Here is a 22,083-nt window from a genome sequence, read left to right as displayed (position 1 = left end):
CAAGCAGTAGTACATGAATTCAGGCTTTTTCATCCAAAAGACTAATTTTGATGAATGATGTCTTTGAAGATTTGACGCGCTTTTATTTTTTAAGTTTAAACGAAGGCTGACTTGGAAGTAAATGGGTTATTTTGTCAGGTAGGTGTGATTTATATCTTTGACCTGACATGTGTCATGTAGGATTCCAAACATTGAAATACTGTTTTGGTTTCATTTTTAAACAGCTGTATGAAAATTTTACCATCCTGAGAAAGGAATCTTACATGTCATATGTCAATATTCCTGAATTGTTTGAAATGGAAATAGATTTAAAATTGTATTTTATCATTAAGTTTTTAAACTTCTGTGATATTTTGAAATTGTTTGCTGATTATTAAATGAATGGCTTCATTACATTACAGTTGGTATAAAATTTGATTATTTTTTTATTCTAGGTGGTATTGACTAATGAGACTGCAGATTGTCAAGTGAGAGTTGAATTAACTGGTGGAGATGAATCATGCCACAAACCAGCATCTCTTAAAATGGCAACACAAGGCACTACCACCGACGGTCTGGATGACAATGAAAGGTTGGAAATCAACATTCCTACTAAGGGTTCTACTGCTGTTGTTGCTACAAGGAGTTCTACACATCCAAAAGTGAAGACTGAGGAACGTGAAGACTCTGAAACAGAGTATCTGATGGCTGATGAGGATGATGATTTTGGAGATGCAGATACTGACAAGGCTGAAGATGATGTAGCAAGTTCTGTGGCTGATGATGATGTGCCGGGTGCTGTGCCTTACACGTCATCACCGAAGCAGGCTGTAGGCATGCACAGCTCTCCCTCCCCTTCCCCAGCTAGTACATCCACTGTGAAACCAAAAAAGAAGTACGAAAAACCTTTGTATGAGCGAATGCCGATGGAGTGTGAGCATTGCGGACAGTATGTACAGGGTAAGAGTAACCTGAAGTCGCACATACGCAGAGTACACCTTAAAGTTAAGAATCATAAGTGTGCAATATGTGAAAAGGGCTTCTGGTCCAATAATGCTCTGGAGAGTCACATGCTGTCTGTCCACACGCGGCGGTGTGATAGTTGTCAGGAATATGTTGTAGAGTCAGTCCCCTGGAGCACTGGCGTGGATATGAGAATGAAACGGGATGTGATATGCACCTGTGGAGCCATTGTCAGCATCTACAGCACATTTGGTCGTAAAAGGCAGTACATGAGGGATGAGGAGTTGGAGGAAGAGTTAAGACTTAATGACCTTGAAGAACCGAGCACACCTAGACATAAGTCTACCCCTGGCACAAAGTATGCTTGTGGTACGTGCGGTAAACTGTTTTTGAAGAAGTCCAATTGTGAAAGACATTCCAGAGCTCATAGTGACTACAAAGGGGTCATATGCAATATCTGTGGCAATGCATTCACGTACGAGAACTCACTGAAGCACCATATGGAGACGGAGCATGGCATTCTGAAGCATGTCTGTAAAGTGTGTGGCAAGAACTACAGCAATGACACTGCCCTGAAGGTTCATTTGATCAAAACCCACGGTGAAACACTGACCGGGGAGAATCTTGTCATGATTGTGAAGGAGAGGACTGAAGAAGGTGCAGGCAGCTTGAATGAGCAGATGGATGAGATTATGGAAGGTGAGGGAGATGGGGAGGATCTTGAGCAGCTGGCTGGAAGCGCAGGGATGCAGCAAATCCAGCAAGGACAGACCGAGCATATAGTCGTCACCTCCAGGCCCGATGGAAGTACGGAGAGGCACATAATGCTTACCGGGCCGGAGATTAGTTCGGTGTCGGGGGAGATCATGGATGGAGTCTCTGGTCAGATGGTCATGTCTCAGGCTGACTTAAATCGCATTACGAGCGGCCAGATAATTGTCACACAGGGAGAGGGGGGTCAGGTCCATGTCACATCAGAGGATCCATCCTTGGACCAGGACAGTGCTGCGAGAATCGTAGAACAGGCTATACAGGACGGGCATGTGATTGCCCAGGATGGGAACATGTCTATTATCATCAAGCAGATGTCAACTGATACTGGAGAAGTGGAAATGTCCCAGTAGTTTTTGTTGAACTTGAATGTTGATAATGATGATGATGCAGAGAGTTTGAAAAAAGTTGTTAAATAATGAATAAGTTATTATGTAGGTTTTGACATTGCACTGTAATACTTTTAACCTGACGCATTGTTCTCTTCATCTATATGGGATGTAAAATGTATTTACAGTCCGTAAACATCTTGCTTAAAAAAGAATAAGTTTAGGGGGGTTTACGACATTTTTGATATATTTTGAAATGTAATGTTGGTTATTAAGAATAATGATATATAATGAAATTCTGAATTATTAATTTATACTTTCAAACGATTTCATATCTTGCAGTTTTCTGTGTAAAGTTGTGTTTCTTCTGATTAAAATTTGGAAATAAAGTTTGTGTTAATAAAGACCTGTAGCAAATTGCATAAAACCAGTAAATGTTTTGGTTCTATCTCGAGAGGTGAGCGAAAATATTTTGATTGGTCCAATAATAATGACTCTTTTTAATGAGTTCAATAGACAAAAGATAACTTTGTGGTCATATATTAGCTAGTGCAACACTGTTAGATTATCTGGCTCTTGTTTGGACCTCGAATATATATGATATACCGTAAATCGGGGGGTGCATTCTGTATACGGTAATTAACTTTTCGTTGGGATGCTCTGGTATTTAACCAGTATAATTGACTGAAAGTTTTAATTTAGTAAGCTGCCACTATTTTATAATAGGAACAGAATTTAAGCAGCTCATTTGACCTTGATTTAAACAAAGTAATAATTGAAGAACAATTATCAATCAAACACAAACAATCTATGATGATACGTTATGGGATATCAGGCATAAGGAATATTATGAGCCCACAGAAATAAATCTGTGTATTGTTTTAGACCAAATATCTAAGAAAACAAGTATTTTATGATTGGGAAACTAGTGAGGAGATGCTTTTAAATTCACATACTCTTGTTGTTTTTTTTATTTCAACACTAAGCTCAAGAGGAATACCTTGTTACAACTAGTCGGTGAGCTTAATTGTTATTAAACACAAATTCGATTCACTCTTGTGCAATATATTCTTTGAAAAGAGCTGTTAAGAAAGAAGATAGAAAGAGGAATTGAAGAGGAAATGTTGACTGCAACAACCTATCGGCCCTTTTTGTCTATTAAAGGTGCCAGTGGAGGTTTGCATTGATGAAGATGACGTCGAGGATGAAATAAAGATAGATGGAGGCGAGTACCAGGTCTGTGACAACATTGCTGAAGGAGAGGAGAGTATATCAGAAGAGACTGAACCAATGGATGATGCTGTTATGGAATATGATGACTTTGTGGACCCCAGTAGGGAAAATGATGATGGTGATGACGATGATGATTACCATGTTGATGATAATGAAGAATTTGAAGGAAGGAAAAAAAAGACTAATAAACGTGGAAGAAAACCTGCAGCTGGTTCACGTAAGAATGGGAAAGGTCAAAAGAAATCTCTTGTAGAAAAAATACTCCATGAATGTGACCAGTGTGGAATGTTCATCCGAGGGAGAACAAATCTTCGAAGTCATGTTCAACGGGTTCATCTGAAGTTAAAGGCCAACCAGTGTAAGATTTGTCCACAGGCATTTTTCACAAATGCTGCTCTTGATAATCACATGCTTACATTACATACAAGAAAATGTGACAATTGTGAATCTTTTCTGGTTGAATCTGTGCCATGGACAGAGGGGATGGATAAAAGGTCAAAAAGAAACGTTATCTGCCCATGTGGGACTATTGTCTCCATTTTTACAGCATATGGTCGAAGACGAACATTAGACCACGGGGAGGGGGATGGACCAAGAGTGACGGAAGACGGATTGTTTGAATGTCGTACATGTGAGAAAAAGTTCAAGGATAGGAAAAGCTGTAAGAGTCATGAGTTGATCCACATTGGTAAAAGGGACAATACATGTCAGGTGTGTGGGGAGGATTTCATGTTTGAAAGTTCCATGGTGAAACATCTTGAAGATGAACATAGCATTGTCTTACATGAGTGTAAGATTTGCAAGAAACGATACAGCAGTGAAATATCGCTAAAAGTCCATACGATAAAAGTGCATAGCAATATGCTTAATCTGAAGCTTGAATCGAAAGCCCATTCATCTCCAAATAAAACTGATTTAAATGATAAGACTAATGTGAATGAAAACGAAAATGTTGGTGAAGGTAACCAGGTCAGTGACTCTGATGTTGTAAAGGATGTAGGGCATTGCGGGGCTGTTATCTCCCAGGTTCAGGATGGCATTGTGTATGTCACCACCAGGAGTCCTAACATGACTGATGATGATGCACAGAAGTTTGTGCAGCAGGCTATCAATGAGGGACAACTAAAAGTCCCTCCAGGGCCACTGTTGATTGCACTCAATATTGTGGAGAAATAATTCTGTGCCATTTGTGACGTGAAATGTGAACCTGTAAAATTTACATCTTTTTTATTTGGTGATGGAATGTTTTATTCAGCTGTTGTAATTAGTGCATTTAACTTCATTGTGTATTGTCTATTTTGTATACCCTATTCTGAATAAATTGTGACTTACATTGTACAAGTGTTAATGATTGCTTGCTAATTAAACTGACAAATTGAAAGCACAAGTGAATGCAAGGTTTTAACGGTAATTGTGACATTCTTCATCATGCAATGGTTTCTTGAGCTTAAATAATGGCTGGGATGGATTTCTCAGAAATGCATAAGTCTGTTAAAACTTGATTAAGCTAAGCTCACTATTTTTTTTCTTTTATAATTTTTTTTTCTTTTTTGGACATTTTTGACTGTTGATTAAAATTGTCCCGAACAACAGTGTTTTATTTATGAAAATCAGGATAAAGTAAAAAGTAATGTCAAATAAAAAAAAGCTACTTAAATATGTTATGGCTTAAGAAGTTTCAAGGAATCAAATCCAGTTCAGCAACTGAACTTTTATATCTTCTAATGACTGAACAACAGGAAAAAGGTCAAGAGCATTGAGAGGTTAGAGCTACAGGAAAAAGGCCAAGGGAATTGAGAGGTTAGAGCTACAGGAAAAGGCCAAGGGAATTGAGAGGTTAGAGCTACAGGAAAAAGGCCAAGGGAATTGAGAGGTTAGAGCTACAGGAAAAAGGTCAAGGGAATTGAGAAGTTAGAGCTACAGGAAAAAGGTCAAGGACATTGAGAGGTTAGAGCTACTGGAAAAGGGTCAAGGGCGTTGAAAGGTTAGAGCTAGAGGAAAAAGGTCAAAGGCATTGAGAGGTTAGAGCTAGAGGAAAAAGGTCAAGGACATTGAGAAGTTAGAGCTAGAGGAAAAAGGTCAAGGACATTGAGAAGTTAGAGCTAGAGCAAAAAGGTCAAGGGCATTGAGAGGTTAGAGCTAGAGGAAAAAGGTCTAGGGCGTTGAGAGGTTAGAGCTCGAGGAAAAAGGTCAAGGGCATTGAGAGGTTAGAGCTAGAGGAAAAAGGTCTAGGGCGTTGAGAGGTTAGAGCTCGAGGAAAAAAGGTCAAGGGCATTGAGAGGTTAGAGCTAGAGGAAAAAGGTCTAGGGCGTTGAGAGGTTAGAGCTAGAGGAAAAAGGTCAAGGGCATTGAGAGGTTAGAGCTAGAGGAAAAAGGTCTAGGGCGTTGAGAGGTTAGAGCTAGAGGAAAAAGGTCAAGGACATTGAGAGGTTAGAGGTAGTGTTGAGAATCTGTTCTTTTCAAGTAACCGATTATCGAAAATACAATCAGTTTTTGACAATACCTTAAGTTTAGTTGATGTCATGTAAAATAGCTTAAAATCCTAAACTTTGCTTATGGTAGGTGTAGGTTTGAAGTAATTTAGTGTTGTTGTTGCTTTTGGCCATATTGTTTATGATAACAACTGAACACTTCTGAATGTACAATTGAACTCAAAGGAGAACAGTGGCGAAAATTACCTGAACTTAAATAACCATAGAAGAAAAACAACTCGCCAGTTGAAACGATTATGGATTATGACAAAATGAAATGTGTGTTGCCAATTTTAGGTTGAACCAATAAATTTTCAATTATAATCGATCATCGGAACATCACTAGTTAGAGCTAGAAGTAAAATGAAACAAACAGCACCTAGATCCCAAATCAATACAATTATATAAAAAAAAAGAAACAACAGATATTAAGTCAATTAAAATTGTTTTTATTGAACAAAAGCTTCATGGACATTAAGATGCGTTGCCAATAACTTGTTTGATAATTGCTTAGTTGTGCCCCTTTTTTTGATTGAAAAATAAAGACTCCTGCATTTCAGTGCTCAAGCTAGGTCTAAAAAGCAGGGCAATGCACCCTGCTGTCGTTTTCTAGCACATCATTGAAATTAAACTTTTGGATGAACAAGCCCAAATTCTTACACTATTGCTTTGCATAAAATATTTTATTTTTTGTGGGCTTGTATTAATTTCGACTACCGACACACAGCTGCTTTTTTACTACATCCTGTTCAGGACTTCCGTTAAAGCAAGTTTGGAAGTAATTACTGACTTAAAATATGCAAAAATTTCCAAAATAGAGCCCTTGGAAGTTGCTTAACCTGCCACTATCTTGGAGAAAAGGCTACTTGAATTGAAAACATATGTGACTTATTTTAGTTTGAAGTAAAAGATGTCTTTTTTCATTTGCATGGTGCTCTTAGACTGAATATTGATATAAGGCCTAAAAAATACACTTTTTGTTGGGGTCACTCAATCTTTCCTATGAAAAAGGCCTGACCCTACAGTTTTTAGATTCCTTTGGTAAAAATAAATATATATTTTTGGCTCGACTATTCGAAGAATAAGGAGGGCTAAACACTAAACAACTCCCCCCAGCATCGGCGTCCGATTTAAGTTTTAGGGCAAGTTGGGATTTTCACTAATAAGTCCAATACCCTTCATTCAATTGACTTAATACTTCACACAGTTGTTCAGGGCCATTACATAATGAGGTTAGATAACTCCATATTATCCTTTTTTACAAATTATGACCCCTGATTGACTATGGAACGTAGGTTAAAGTTTTAGGGCAGGTTGGGATATTTATTAATTACTTCTATACACTTAGTTCAATTGACTTAATACTTCACACAGTTGTTCAGGACCATCACAAAATGAGGTTAAATAACTCTATAGTATCCTTAATACAAGTTATGGCCCCTGATTGACTTAGGTTAAAGTTTAGGGCAGGTTAAAGTTTTAGGGCAAGTTGGGATTTTCACTAATTAGTCCAATACCCTTCATTCAATTGACTTAATACTTCACACAATTGTTCAGGACCATCACACAATGAGGTTACATAACTCCATAGTATCCTTAATAAAAGTTATGGCCCCTGATTGACTTAGGTTAAAGTTTTAGGGCAAGTTGGGATTTTAATAAAAAAAACTTCTATACCCTTCATTTAATGCACTTAATACTTCGCAGAATTATTGACGACCACCTTACAACAAGGAACATAACTCCATTTTAACCCTTTATACAAATTACGGCCCTTGAACGATTTTTTTTTTTTTAAATATTTTGAAAGGCACATTTTTATATTCTTAACCACATTTTCGTAAAGGGAAAACTAGTTATTTGAATGACTTGCGTCATTGTTCAGACGGGCTGGTGGGAGGGCAGCATCAAAGTCACCTTATGTATCGAATAATTTTAGCTAGGTTTGACATAAGTAGACCAAACTTGGTATATATGAAGAGTTTATGGAGACCTTTTATGGGAATGCGTTTGAGGCCCGTAGGATCAAGGTCAAGGTTACTATTAATAGAAAAAGGGTTGGTATTAAATAACTTAAGTAGGGGTCTACATATTGTGACCAAACTTGGTATATAGGAAGAGTTTATAGAGACCTTTCATGAGATTGTGTTTTGGGCCCCTAGAGTTATGGTCCCTTTCATGAGATTGTGTTTTGGGCCCCTAGAGTTATGGTCTAGGTCAAGATCACTGTTGCTAAAAATAGAAATATGCTTAGTACTGAATAACTCAAGTAAGGGTTGACATAGTGTGACCAATCTTGGTAAATAGGACAAGTTTATGCAGAGCTTTCATGGATTGCCTTTCAGCCCCCTAGGTCAAAGTCACTGTTTCTAAAAATAGATTACTGTTTCAGTTATGGTTGACATACTGTGACCAAACTTGATATGTAGGAAGAGTTTATGGAGGACTTCCATGGGATTGTGTTTGGGGCCCATGGAATCAAGGTCACTGTTACTAAAAATAGAAGAAAGCACTTGAAACTATTTAAATCTCTTCTGCCAATCATTAAAAACCTGGTTTTGTCACATCGGGCTTCTTGTTCACTTTTCAGTTTGATTGTTTGATTGGTTTTGACAGCCACATATTACATCATTATTGTATTGACTTCTAAGTCAAAGCGGCGTAGTCGAGCGCGCTGTCTTACGACAGCTCTTGTTAAGTTCATTCATCACACACAGCACACTAATATGATATACCATCTTGAAAAGGTGCAACTGTGAATGCCAATACAGTTTTGTGATTTAAAATGCAACTTTAAACTCGTTTGAATAAGTGTCATTGTTTTATATTGGGTGGAATAACTTGACCTTGACTTTGGTGCAAAATTGCAATGTGAGCGTGCTTTGTGACAAGCACCTTTCTTTAACCCATTCCTTTATAGATACGTCTTTTTTCTTCTCAAACCATTATGGTACCTTATAATTATGTCTTTCTCCTTATATAACATGGGGATTAGCTAGGGTTAACTGATGTGGCTTATATAACATGGGGATTAGCTAGGGTTAACTGATGTGGCTTATATAACATGGGGATTAGCTAGGGTTAACTGATGTGGCTTATATAACATGGGGATTAGCTAGGGTTAACTGATGTGGCTTATATAACATGGGGATGAGCCAGGGTTAACTGATGTGGCTTATATAACATGGGGATGAGCTAGGGTTAACTGATGTGGCTTATATAACATGGGGATGAGCTAGGGTTAACTGATGTGGCTTATATAACATGGGGATGAGCTAGGGTTAACTGATGTGGCTTATATAACATGGGGATGAGCTAGGGTTAACTGATGTGGCTTATATAACATGGGGATTAGCTAGGGTTAACTGATGTGGCTTATATAACATGGGGATTAGCTAGGGTTAACTGATGTGGCTTATATAACATGGGGATTAGCTAGGGTTAACTGATGTGGCTTATATAACATGGGGATTAGCTAGGGTTAACTGATGTGGCTTATATAACATGGGGATGAGCTAGGGTTAACTGATGTGGCTTATATAACATGGGGATGAGCTAGGGTTAACTGATGTGGCTTATATAACATGGGGATGAGCTAGGGTTAACTGATGTGGCTTTTTCTCTATGAAGGAAAGAGATTATGTTATTTGCAAACTAAAGTAAGGCAGACAAAAAAGTATGTTTGAACATTTTTTTTGAAGATACAGTAGTCAGAATTATCACAAGCCAGCAAGCCGTGCACTGGTAAAATGTCATCCAGGGTTGCTTAAATTTTGATTTTATATAGCAGGGCTATTACAAAGTTTGAAGCAATAGTATAAGAATTTGGGCTTGTTCATCCATAAGTCTAATTTCGATGACTAAAATAATGTAGCACTTTTGGAACTAGGGGTAGCTGATGTATGTTTGAACATTTTTTGAAGACAATTAAGCACTGGGAACATCTACATGTATCCAAATGTTAACCAACTGTTTGAAAGTATTGCAAAGAAAATTTAATACTGTATATGGGAGGAGCTAAATTGAACTCCAACAGCAGGACCATTCGCTTGCTATGCAACTCAATTACCGTATGTATTCATATTAATGCACCAGGTGCTAATCAAATTCATTACTAGACTGAAATTTTGCGGTGCTCACTTGGAATTTAACATCCCAGCTGGCATGACTTTTGCAGCAGCATTCTATAAGGTGAGAATGCCTTCTTTAATATTTAAATAGACTAAAATTTGGTGCATTAGTAAGAGTATATATGTAAAAGGATTTTAATTTAATAAGATTTGGTGCGTTAATAAGAATAAATATGTCGCTTGTAAGGATTTTAATTGAATTTAATGTCAACCAGTTGTGAATATGACAGTTTGCTACATGTAACTAACAATGAATGATTGATGTGTTCTTACTTTTGGAACTCAAGGAATAAGACTTGGTGTAATTTTATTTTTCTATCATCTGCAGGTGTCTGTTGAGCTAACTATGGCTGATCTGGCTGATGTGCAAATATCTTATCCTGGAGAGAAACCATTGGATCAGACTATGGATGACTCTGATATGGAATATGAAGATTATGAAGACGAAGAAGGGTACTCTGAAATGTCAATGAAAACTGACCTGGATGAGGATGCGAGTGAAGGTGATGGAGGAGTTGAGACGCCAGGTGCTGGCAAGAGAACCAGGAAAGGAAGAAAGAAAGGTGTAGCTGTGCAGGTGGAGAAAGTCATCTGTACCATCTGCGATAAAGATCTTGTTGGAAAGTGGAGTCTCGAGACTCATATGGGGTTAATGCATAACAACACTCCTTGCAATGTGTGTAAGGCCATATGCAGCGGGAAAGTTGGCCTGCGCAAACACTTGAACAGGATTCATACCATAGAATGTCATGGCTGTAAGGCAATGGTGGTGGAATCGGTACCCTGGAAGGAAGGGATGGAGAAAACAACGACAAGGATTGTGAAATGTCAGGAATGTGATGAGTTGGTATCTATCGTAAATGATGAAGCAGAGGAGTTTTCTGATGCAGAGGATGAGTACATTGAGATGTCTGATGGGGACGAGAGCACGATGACGGACACCAGCTTCATGAGCTCTGGCAAAAAGAGGAGGGGATTCTCGGAGACTCAAATTCTTACCTGCGACTACTGTAACAAGAAGGTCACTGGAAAGTGGTCTCTGCAAAAGCATATTGAGCGCCTGCATCTGAAGATTAGAAAATATGCCTGTGATGTGTGCCCCGAAAAATACTTTGATGTAACTGTCCTGAAGAAACACAAAGCTAAAATACACTCCATTCAATGCACCAAGTGTGGAGAAGAGGTGAATGAAACTGAACCTTGGCAAGAGGGAATAAAGCAGACTGATAAGAGAAGTGTTAAATGCGCCTGTGGAATGAACATGATGCTGCAGAACGAACCACCGAGAGAGCCACCAACCGTAGAAACATTTATTGATGAGGATGGGAATGTCCGCAAGAGGAAAGTTAAACCAACGAAAAGGAGGAGGCTTGAGAAAATTCCGATGAATTGTGAATATTGTGGGAAAACCATCCTGGGCAAATGGGCACTGAGAACGCATATTCAGAACATGCACCTTGGAGCAAAGGGCTATGAATGCTCCATCTGTCAGATGAAGTTTCATTCAAAGGCCAGCCTGAAGACGCATGTCATCCATGTTCACACAAGACAATGCAAGAAATGCCAGACGTATGTTGAAGAGAGCGTTCCATGGCCAGAGGGAACTGAGAGATCAATGGAAAGAATTGAGAGGTGTAAATGTGGAGCTAATGTCGTCTTCTGCACAAACGTGGGCAAGCGAGCCCACATGGGAGGTGTGGACGAAATTCTGATCCCAGATGTGATTGAGGAAGACCAGGGAAGAGATGAGACCACTGACAGCCCGGGATACTCCGTCCACATCATCCGGAACAGGACGCAGGCCGAGTTCCAGTGTAACCAATGCACCAAGTCCTTTTCACACAAGAAAACCCTGCAAAATCATGTGGAAAGGATTCACTCTAAGGTTAAACACTTTGGCTGCAGTATCTGTCCCGATACGTTCTTTGCAAGGAAGGCTCTTGAACTCCATGTTTCATCCATTCATACAAAGAAATGCAATAAATGTGAAAGATACTTGGTTGAAACTGAGGTCTGGGGTGAGGGCACACATAAATGTTTACGACGGGAGATGCTTTGCCCCTGTGGTGAAACTGTTGCATTCCAGACTGCGCGAGGCCTCAAGCAGAAAATTAACGTAGATGATGATGGCGGACCAACGAAAGTTGAAAATGGATATGCCTGCAGACATTGTGGCAAGCTTTTCCAGGGCAAAAACCGCTGTATTCGTCATGAAATGAGTCACTATACTGGAGAGGAGACAGTTTGTTCCCGCTGTAATGCAGATCTAAGGAATACAAATGATCTTAAAAAGCACATGGAAACTGTCCATGGTTACCTGTTTGCATCGTGCGAATTATGCGAAAAAGTCTTTGATTCTGATCCGCTTCTGAAGTTGCATGTTGCTAAGGCCCACACAGGGTTTATAGAAACAGGATCACATGAGCAAGGGACAGGAACAGAAGAGGAGTATTTTGGTGGGGAAGAGGAACTAGAGGAGGGGGAAATTAAAGTTGAGAATATCCAAGGGCTGGTTCAACAAAGTATGGCTGGAGATGCAGAGCTTATACAAGACATGGCAGCCGACCCGGAGGTGGAAAAAGTGATGAGCGGGCTTGGGCCGGGCCAGACGATGATCTCCCAGGTGGAGGGAGGGGTCATCTACGTGGCAACGCGGGACTCTGACCTCACCACTGATGGAGCGAGAGAGTTTGTGCAACAAGCCATAAAGGACGGACATGTGACTGTACCATCTGGGACGATATCCATCATTCTTAACAAATTGTAAATATGGACATGTAATTCAGTTGATATTCATTGCTTAGAGTTCAAACAAGTTGCATGTAGTTGGACTTTTGTTGGAAACATAATCTGTTTGATGTACATGTATTTATATTGTTGTAAATAATGACCATGAAATTCACATTGACATTAACTGTGTAAAAGGATTCTTTCTTTTTTTCCCATGATTATAATTGTTATTGAAATGTTTTTTTTTTTTAAATCTTTGACTTTAAAATTATAATACATTACATGAATTTTATAAGTTACAGTGTGTATCATGATTTTGAAACATGTCAAAAAGATGAATGTAAAAATTGTTTTATTGGTTGACACTTCAAGATATGTAGCATGTACAGTAATAATAAACATTCAATCAGTCAAAAGTTTGATTTTATTAGATGGGACATTAGCCATACTTTGGTTTAAGGGAACATGCCTGCCTTTCATTGTTTGAAGTTCATTGTATAGGTGTATATTTAGTATCGATATCATCAGTAGGTGTAGTCTCCACCCAGCTGGATTCCAACCTACACATTTTCTCTTTTGTACAGGTGAGGCTTGAAGTATCTGACAACAGCGGCGATGATGAAATCGCTGTCAATGTTGAGGAACACACAGAGGAACATTCTGATGATGAACAAGCTGATGAAATCAATAGATCAAGTCTTGCCGACTCCGATGAACCCATGGATGACTCTGATATGGAATACGAGGATTATGACTTTAAAGAACACGATGACATTGACAAGGGTATTACAGAGTCAGATCCTAATTTTGAAGCAAGCTTTTCGGACAAGTTCAAATTGTTGGCTGCTAGAGGTAAAGGAAAGTCAGGGAAAAGAAAATACAATAGAACAGCAGCTGAGTTGACTCCAATGGAATGTGAGCATTGTGGACAATTCCTATCAGGAAAGTGGAATTTACAGGCACATATTAAGCGTGTCCACTTGAAACTTAAGAAAAACGTCTGTCAGATTTGTCACAAGCCATTCCACACGAAATCACACATGGAGTCGCACATGCTTCAGGTCCACACTAGAAAATGTGGCAAGTGTAATATGTATGTTGTGGAGTCCGTACCCTGGCCCGAGGGGGCACACAGGAGAGATAAGCGGGAGGTTGAATGTGAGTGTGGGGAGGTGGTCTCCATATTTACAGCACAGGGGAGACAGAAAGTGGCTCAGGTTGAGGAGATATACACTGAAGGAGATACTAGCTCACCGTCAATGTTTGCCTGTCCGTATTGTTGCAAGATGTTCCGAGATAGAAAGGTGTGTGTTCGACACATGAAGATTCATGCCGAAGTGGCTAAATGCTGCTATGTTTGTTCAAAAAGTTTCATTAGTGATTTTCAACTAGAGACGCACTTGAAACAAAGTCATGATGTTAAAATGCACAGATGTTCCTTCTGTAATAAATTTTACATCACTGAGTCAGCATTGAAAATCCACTGTATAAAAGCTCACAAAAATCAGATTTTGAAAGTTAACGAAAATGATGCAGCATCTAGTCAAAAGCGTGTTCATATCGAAAAAGAACAATTGGGTAATGCAGAGTATGTCATTGAAAAGGTCGATGAAAACGAAGAAACCAATCCTGAAGATGTTCGAATGTCTGAATTGATAATAGCTCAGACTGAAAATGGGCAAATAGTCGTCACAACTGGTGATGAAGATATAACAAATGAGGAAGCTACAGAGTATGTTAAGCAGGCTATAACCCAGGGCTTGGTTGATGTCCCATCTGGTGATTTCTCTGTCATTATTAATAAAAAATAAGTTTTTTTGCTAAAAAAATTATTAAAACTTTATTGTTTGGATTGTATGTTCATGTTGAAAAATCCACTTTTTATTAATATATCAGCTAGTTTAAACACTCTTTTATATTTACTCTGTCAGCTTAAGCTTAAATTACAAAAAAAAGTTTATTTATTAGTATAAACATTATTCATATTAAATGTTTTAGATAACTACACAATTTATTAATGATAGACACATCCTTATTTTTGTTTCATGTTGAAATGTATTTTTATATAGGGCTTGCAAGTTTACTGTAAAAATAAACTAGTATACATGTATATATTTGTTTTTGAGAGATTGTACATTATCGTTATTATTGCAATGTTGCTTTGTTGCTCTTGACTCTTTGTGAAGTCTATATGAATTATTTGCAACTTCATTCTAATTGGTATAACATTATAACTGCAAAATGTTCTGTATATTGTGTTCAGTTTTTTGTGTGAACAGTTTATTATTAAGATGAAAAATATTGTTTGCCTTTAATTGTGAACTGTTACAATGTAATTATCAATAAACTGGCATTGCAGTATATTGTGTTGTGAAGTTAATTTCAGTCAGTAATATACCAGTACAGTCGAACCCCAATGGCTCGAACTCCCAGGGACCAACGAAAATATTTCGAGCCTCGAAAAATTCGAGCCAAGCGGGAGTGTTTACCTTCAATATTAAGAAATCGATCCTTTACATCTAGTTCGAGCCAACGTAGGATTCGAGCGAAACGATTTCGAGCCAACGGGGTACGACTGTACATATAATCAAAAGTCTGTCATCAGTATAAACCGTTTGTCGTTGGTATTATCCGTTTGTCATCAGCATCATCCCAACAAGCAGGCTCGGCTATATTTCATGCAGATCAAAACTTAATGCAGTCCTGCAGTGTAACATACATACCCTGGGAAATAGTACAATGAATTCTAAACATGGATTTTAATCAAATTCCAATTTGAAGGTCAATGTCAAATATAAGTCAAATCTTCTGGCTGAGTATACGGTTTAGCCTTGTACTGTGCAAAACTTGAACACAAGACTTACTATTCCATAGAAATTTGAAATGATTTCAAGGTTGCTAGAAAACGTATTCTAATGTACCGGTCTGTTTTTGAAAAAAAACAACACGGTATTGTCATTGCCTTGCTGTTGTTGGCACTTGGCAATGTCTGACAAACCTGGCCACAAGTCATAAACCATTCTTGACTTAAAGGGTCTAGACACCAGATGGTCCCAAAATCGACAAATACAGTAGTTCCTCAAAACAAGTCTTAAGAGTTATCAATACGAGCTAGTTTGAGGCCGATACTACATCATTGTACACTCTGATGTCAATTTCATGTAAGTTTTTGAACTTTTTTTCTTGCTATTGTATCATCTGGTGTCTAGCCCCTTGAACTGTTAAGATATTCAACTAGGTACACATGTTGGCAGAGACAGTACACACATGTACTCTGGCTTTAATAATTGTTAACTTAGCCTTATATTTGTCTGACTAAAACACTTGATGAGAGTTTGCGACGCCCGTTCAACAAATCCAAAAGCTACAATAAATACATTAAAAGAGACTTGATCAAGTTTGTTTTAGATAACAACCTTTGGTTTGTGAGATGTTTAGACTGACTTAACTGGGGCCGGTATTTATAAAACATCTTAAATAATTTCTGCCGTAAGTTATTTTCCTTTGTTAAGTATCTCACTTGTCATACGATATGGTAACTCAATAATATCTAAAATACTTTATTATACCTCCGACAAACGAAGTTTGAATGGGTTTTATTGGAGTCACCCTGTGGTTCGTCATTTGGTAGGTTCTTTGCAATTTTCCTTGTCCAGAGAATTTGAATATCTAGAAAACTACTACAGTCGAACACCGTTGGCTCGATATCCCATGGACTGGCCAAAAAACTTCGAGCCTCGGGAATATCGAGCCAAGCGGGAATGCTTACAAAGAGTAAAAACAAAATCAGTCTTTTACAATATCCAGCTCAAGCCAATGAGGAAATCGAGGCAAATGATATCGAGCCATCGGGTTTAGACTGTAATAGGAATTTGATTAAACTTTATACGATGCTAGACCATAAAGAGAGGAATTGCAGTGAACAAGAACCATAACTATATTTCAGCTGATTACAGAGTTAGTGCCTTTTGTTACTTTTTCTTGTCGGCAGCATAACTTAAAAACTAGAAGATGGAAATTCTATAAAACTTCATACAATGCTTGAATATAATAAGAGGAAGTGCAGTATGACAGAGCCATAACAGTTGTAGCTAATTTCAGAGTAATTGCCCTTTGTTACCTTTTCTTGTCCGGAGCATGATCTCACAACTACTGGATGGAATTCAATAAAACTTCATACATTGATGGAATGTAAGTGCAGTATGAAAGAATCATAACTACTGTAGCTTATTACAGAATTATAACCCTTTGTTACCTTTTCTTGTCCGGGACATAACTTAAGAACTATTGGATGGAACTTTATTAAACTGCATACAATGGTAAAGCACAATAATACGAAGTGCAGAGTACACGTATTTTAACTCTATTTTAGCTTACTAAAAAGTAATTGCACTTTGTAACTTTTTTCTTTGATTGATTATAATGATGAACAGTCTTTATCTTACCGAGACTTTCACTTAACCTGGAAAATCAAGAAAAACTAAAACCTTTCACTATTAATGTGTAAGTTTAAATGGGTATTTGATATGTATATAGGCGCTTATATGCTGTTTCGCTATAGAGCTTGATTTTTTATAGCCATGCTGAAAGTGCCCGTCTGAGCCAGAAGTCATTGGTTAGATCACCGACAGTTTCAAATAGAAATCAGTGCAGTTAGAAAAATATTATTTATATTGGAGCCTTTAAACTGGGGGATTTGCGGACACGTAGCTATTAATAGAAAACCCTATTTATAAAGCCTTATATTTTTTAACTGTGCGCATCATTAAAGTCAAATAAGTTAATCATAATACAGTCGAACCCCGTTGGCTCGAACTCGCTTGGCTCGAATTCCAGTGCAGTCTGCTACATTTGGCGCCCAACATAAATAATTCAAATTGCAGGATAAGCCTCAATGTCATAACAATTGGACCGTAGTCTCTGAAATGCTATGGCATATTTCTAAAATGCAGGGTAGAAAGTGTAACCAGGTATTCAATTTGTATATGGCGAGACTCTGAACTGTCTAGCTATAGAGCTAGCTTTTATAGCGATGGGGTATAGTGTCTGCCTGCAGAGAGAGCGAGATCGAGAGAGAGACATAGAGAGAGAGGGAGAGAGAGAGAGAGATAATGGGTTTGATCTCTGACAGATTGACATACCAATTTATGCAGTTTATTTCAAAAGGTTATATTACAGGAAATACTTCGAGGCATAAGTTTTTACCCCTCTGAACCAAACTAAAATGCTATTGTCATACTTTTGCGAATAAATTTCATGCTTTAATTATGCTTCAATTCAACTCCGTTCGTATTAAATTCAGTGTTTTTCTGGTTACAGGTGGAGCTAAAAAGAGCAGCGAAACGAGATATTAGCATAGCGTACATGGACGGCTCTGAGAGAACATCTAATAACAAGCGTGCAGAAGGTTCTGGACTCATAGATGATGAAGGGGACAATCTAGAATCTGTGATGGACGATGCACAAACTGAATATGCAGACTATGTTGAAATGAAAGGCTCGGACCTAGCAGAGTTACCGGACGATCAGGAGTTTTCATCTTTGTTTGGGAACTCTACAACTGAGGGTGATAACTTTGGTGCAGATGTTGGTAATTCGGATGACCATCTTGATGCTTCAAGAGATGATGATGATGATGATTATGATGAAGACTCTGCTGACCCAAACTGGGATGATGACAATGATGAGGACAAGGAGGATGGTAAACCCCTTCCAAAAAGAAGAAAAATTGCAAGTCCCAAAAAATCAGGAAAAACAAAAAGAGGAAGGAAGTCGGCTGCAAACGTTGAGGAAATTGAAAATCCAAGATGTGAACTTTGTGACATGAATTTTACAAGGATTGATACTTTAGTTGCACACAACAGGCGTGTTCATGACAAAGAGAGACGAGCTTGGTGTGATGTATGCAATAAAGGATTTTTTACAAAAAGTCACATGGAAATTCATCAGTTGGCTGTTCATACACGACAGTGCTACAAATGTACACAGTACATACAAGAAACTGAGGCTTGGAAACCCGATGTCAACAGACGGATGCTGCGTAAGTTTAAATGTCCATGTGGGGTGGTCCTGAAAATATTCCCGTGCCACGACAAATCTGTTGCTTACGCAGATTTTATGGCAGAAGAGCTACCAGATACAGCTGACGCAGAAGATTTACCGTTAGGGCGTGTCGTGACGGGTTACCTGTCATGTGACCCGTGCGGTAAACTTTTCCAGAACAAACACGAGTATGATCGGCATATCGAGTCGCATAAAAAGGACAGCGAACTTTGTAACGTGTGCAACCGAACATTTAGAAACAAGAACTTATTAAACTTTCATCTCAAAAGAAACCATGGTGTAGTTGACTACCATTGTAAATACTGCGGTGAGACTTCTGATGATAAGAAAACTCTTAAAAAACACTTGATTGAAGTTCATGGCATGACTCAAGAAGAACCATATTCAGGGCGCATTCGTGCTCCAATGACTTGTGATCAATGTGGAATAACCATCAGGGGTAAGAATGCTATGAAGTCGCACATAAATAGGGTGCATTTAAAGAAACTGGACTACAAGTGTAAAATTTGTGGCAAAGCCTTTTGGTGTAATTCCATTCTCGAGGGCCACATGTTAACCGTGCACACAAGAAGATGTGACGATTGCAAGAACTATGTTGTCGAGACGGAGAAGTGGATGGAGGGGATGAACCAAAGAGTGCCGCGAAGAGTTACCTGTACGTGCGGGAAATCCATAGTTGTCGTAACAAAGCATGGGACGAAAAGGAAGTTCGCACGTCAAGGGGATCTTCAAAATGCGGACGGACAGTCGGATGACACGAGATTTATGTGTCGGATCTGCACGGAGATATTCATCACACACGAGGAGTGTGAGCTCCATCAGATGGTGCACATGGAGAAACTGAAATGTGAATATTGTGAAAAGACTTTTACCTCAAAAAGAGGTTTGCGAAGCCATGTGGATAAGGTGCACCCACGAGATAAGGTAACAAAGGCCAGCGAAAAAGGCGGCTTTCCAGTGACTGTAACAATTGTTTCAGACGCTGAAGGTATGTCGGCTGATGCTGTGCCACCTTCTTGGGAGTTCAGTATTGATGACAAGTGATCTTCTGGTAAAATGGAGCAGCTGTTCAAGACAAAAAATCTATGTTCTTTTTCTCAAGTAGCTTGAACATTTTGAGGTTTTAGTTGACGAAGAAGACGTGTGGTTCTGGGCTCAGGACAGGCGAGCAGCCTCCACCCGAGATTGACCGATGTTTGTGGAACAGAACGAACGGGGCGGCAGCCACCGAAACACTCGCGGAACATTCCTGAGTTTAAAGTGTTTTTCTTGTGAAAATTACTTGTTCAGTTTTCAAGTAGTTAGTACATACATTATTTAACTAAAGGCCTAACTTTTACGTGTTGAATAACAGTGATGCATAAAATAACAGAACTTTTTGTAAAAGATTTCGCATAGGCCAAAATTGACTGTGGATATTTGATGTAATCATATATTAATTGCCTGATGATACAACTGCACAATCTATGATAGAGGGCCAGGCCACAAAGAGAAACAAAACAGTGTCATCTGGCCGATTGTTCTGAACTTTGTTATTGTTAACAGCGTGATTAGCGACATTCTTGTTAACTCAAATGCAAAAAAATAATGATGAGCTTATGTTTTTTAAATCTTAACAAGTATGGCTAAAACTTTTGTAACAAATCTTGTTAGATCACAAGGGTATTCATTAAACTTCCATTAAACTTCCAGCAACGTGGTTAACTAAAGTAAGCTCTTATTTAAAATCAATACTTACACATGTATATAAACACACACGAGTTTTGAGTGATACACCTTAAACTACTTACTAAATAATCCATTTATGAAAAATATGCATCACTGATATTAAACAAGATTGTAACCGAGTATTCAATAGCTGAAAACGCAAAAAAATGATTGGTGAGTGCTAAAAGATTTACAGTGATCTACTTTCGTCTTATAAGGTTCAAAAACCGTATTTTCTGCACATTTCTTTCAAAATAAAAACATTATCCTTCATAAAAATATTGTTTTCGACATTTATTCATTCTTTTAGTATATAAAAACTATTGAATTTATTGTTGAAAGTCTTTTTGGGAATAAGATTGCATCTTTTAACAAAGTTCTGAACAATCTGCCCAGTGTTTAAATTCTTATAAAATGGACATGTAATTAAGGATTTGGCCAACAATGTTTTAAACAACAGTTATGGTCTTTTTTCAATCTTTGGATACAGTCTGCCTTTGGAATGATAAAAATAAACGTAAGCAGTGGGATTTTTTGGAACTTTTATTACCCGCCTGTGCCTTGCAAATTTAGAAATAAGTCGACATTGGAAAATTTATACAAACTCTGGCCAAAATAGCTTCTATAATGGCATATATATACATGTGTTTTCTTTTTAATTCATACACTATGCTGTGAAAGAGTTCGTCTTTTCATTGTTTTGTTTATTTTTCAAGAAATCCATTGCTTTTTTATTCATTAACGTAATCTGATCAAATCAAATTGATCAAATTAGGGAAAAAAATTGGGGGGTAAAATGGACATTTTTTTCGCAAGGGGAAACAGCCTTTTAGATGATAGTTCTACTAAAAAGGAGGGACATTCAACTAACTATTCGTGTCATTTCTTCACTACAGTCGAACCCCGTTGGCTCGAACTCCCAGAGACCAGCGAAAATACTTTGAGCCTCGTAAAATTTGAGTCAAGCTGGAATGTTTACCTTTGCATTTAGTTCGACCCAACACTATTCGTGCCTATCGAGTTTAAGCTAACCGGTTTCTACTGTAAATTAAATGTCAATATCCTGATATTTCTTTGTCAAAGTATAAAGAATATGCACAAGTGTGATTTTGCATATTCAACTTAAAGCTGAACGCTCACAGATTGACCATTTTGACAACTTTTTTTGTCTTGGAATGAACCAATTTCGGCGTAAATATCTGAGAACCAGTAGTATACTACTGGTGACATAATAATAGATTGAATATTTTAACATTTACGTTTGAAAATTGAAGTTTTATGGTTAAAAGCTTTAGTAACGCTTCAACAAAAATGAGTTTTTCGGCATTAAACATCAATTTTCGAGATAAATATGAAAAACTGCGATCTGATCTTTTGTCAGCATTCTTATATTACTGGTTCCACACATTAACAAAACGTTGACAAAAGGGCCATCTTGTGAGAGTGCAGCTTTAAGACCTAGTCATCGATGAAAATCATGTTTTCTTTTCAGGTTTTTCAGCTTGTTTGTTTTTCAATGGGCTGTTATGGCCATTCTTCTATTATAATATATATTCTTTATTGCATGCATTATGACATATTTTGAATTAGACAACTTGTGAATCATACAAAAACTTTGTATTGAGACACTCGCTGTAAAAGGTCAAAAGTCATAACAATATCATTATAATATGGTAGAGAGTAAAATAATGGATTTTTTAATCCTTA

At 38.0% G+C, this 22,083-nt stretch overlaps 1 protein-coding gene across 4 annotated transcripts in view; it reads left to right on the top strand.

Moving 5' to 3' along the window:
- LOC128242639 (zinc finger protein 62 homolog) overlaps positions 1-21,792 on the top strand; it is a 32,503-nt gene extending 10,711 nt beyond the window's left edge. The window contains exons 10-11 of one of the 4 annotated variants that reach the window (XM_052959878.1): positions 10,205-12,639; positions 13,191-13,328. In XM_052959878.1, the coding sequence (XP_052815838.1) occupies positions 10,205-12,639; positions 13,191-13,194 (2,439 nt within the window). In that variant the 3' untranslated portion in view covers positions 13,195-13,328. Of the gene's footprint in view, positions 1-434; positions 2,447-3,206; positions 4,607-10,204; positions 12,640-13,190; positions 13,329-17,925 lie in introns of those variants that run through there. The other 3 variants (XM_052959886.1, XM_052959899.1, XM_052959892.1) reach the window with 3 other exon arrangements.
- Positions 21,793-22,083: the final 291 nt, after the last annotated feature.

Source organism: Mya arenaria, chromosome 2, assembly GCF_026914265.1.
Source record: "Mya arenaria isolate MELC-2E11 chromosome 2, ASM2691426v1".
Taxonomy (NCBI): domain Eukaryota; kingdom Metazoa; phylum Mollusca; class Bivalvia; order Myida; family Myidae; genus Mya; species Mya arenaria.
Note: the sequence above shows the minus strand (reverse complement) of the source record. Positions and strands in the feature narration are given on the sequence as shown.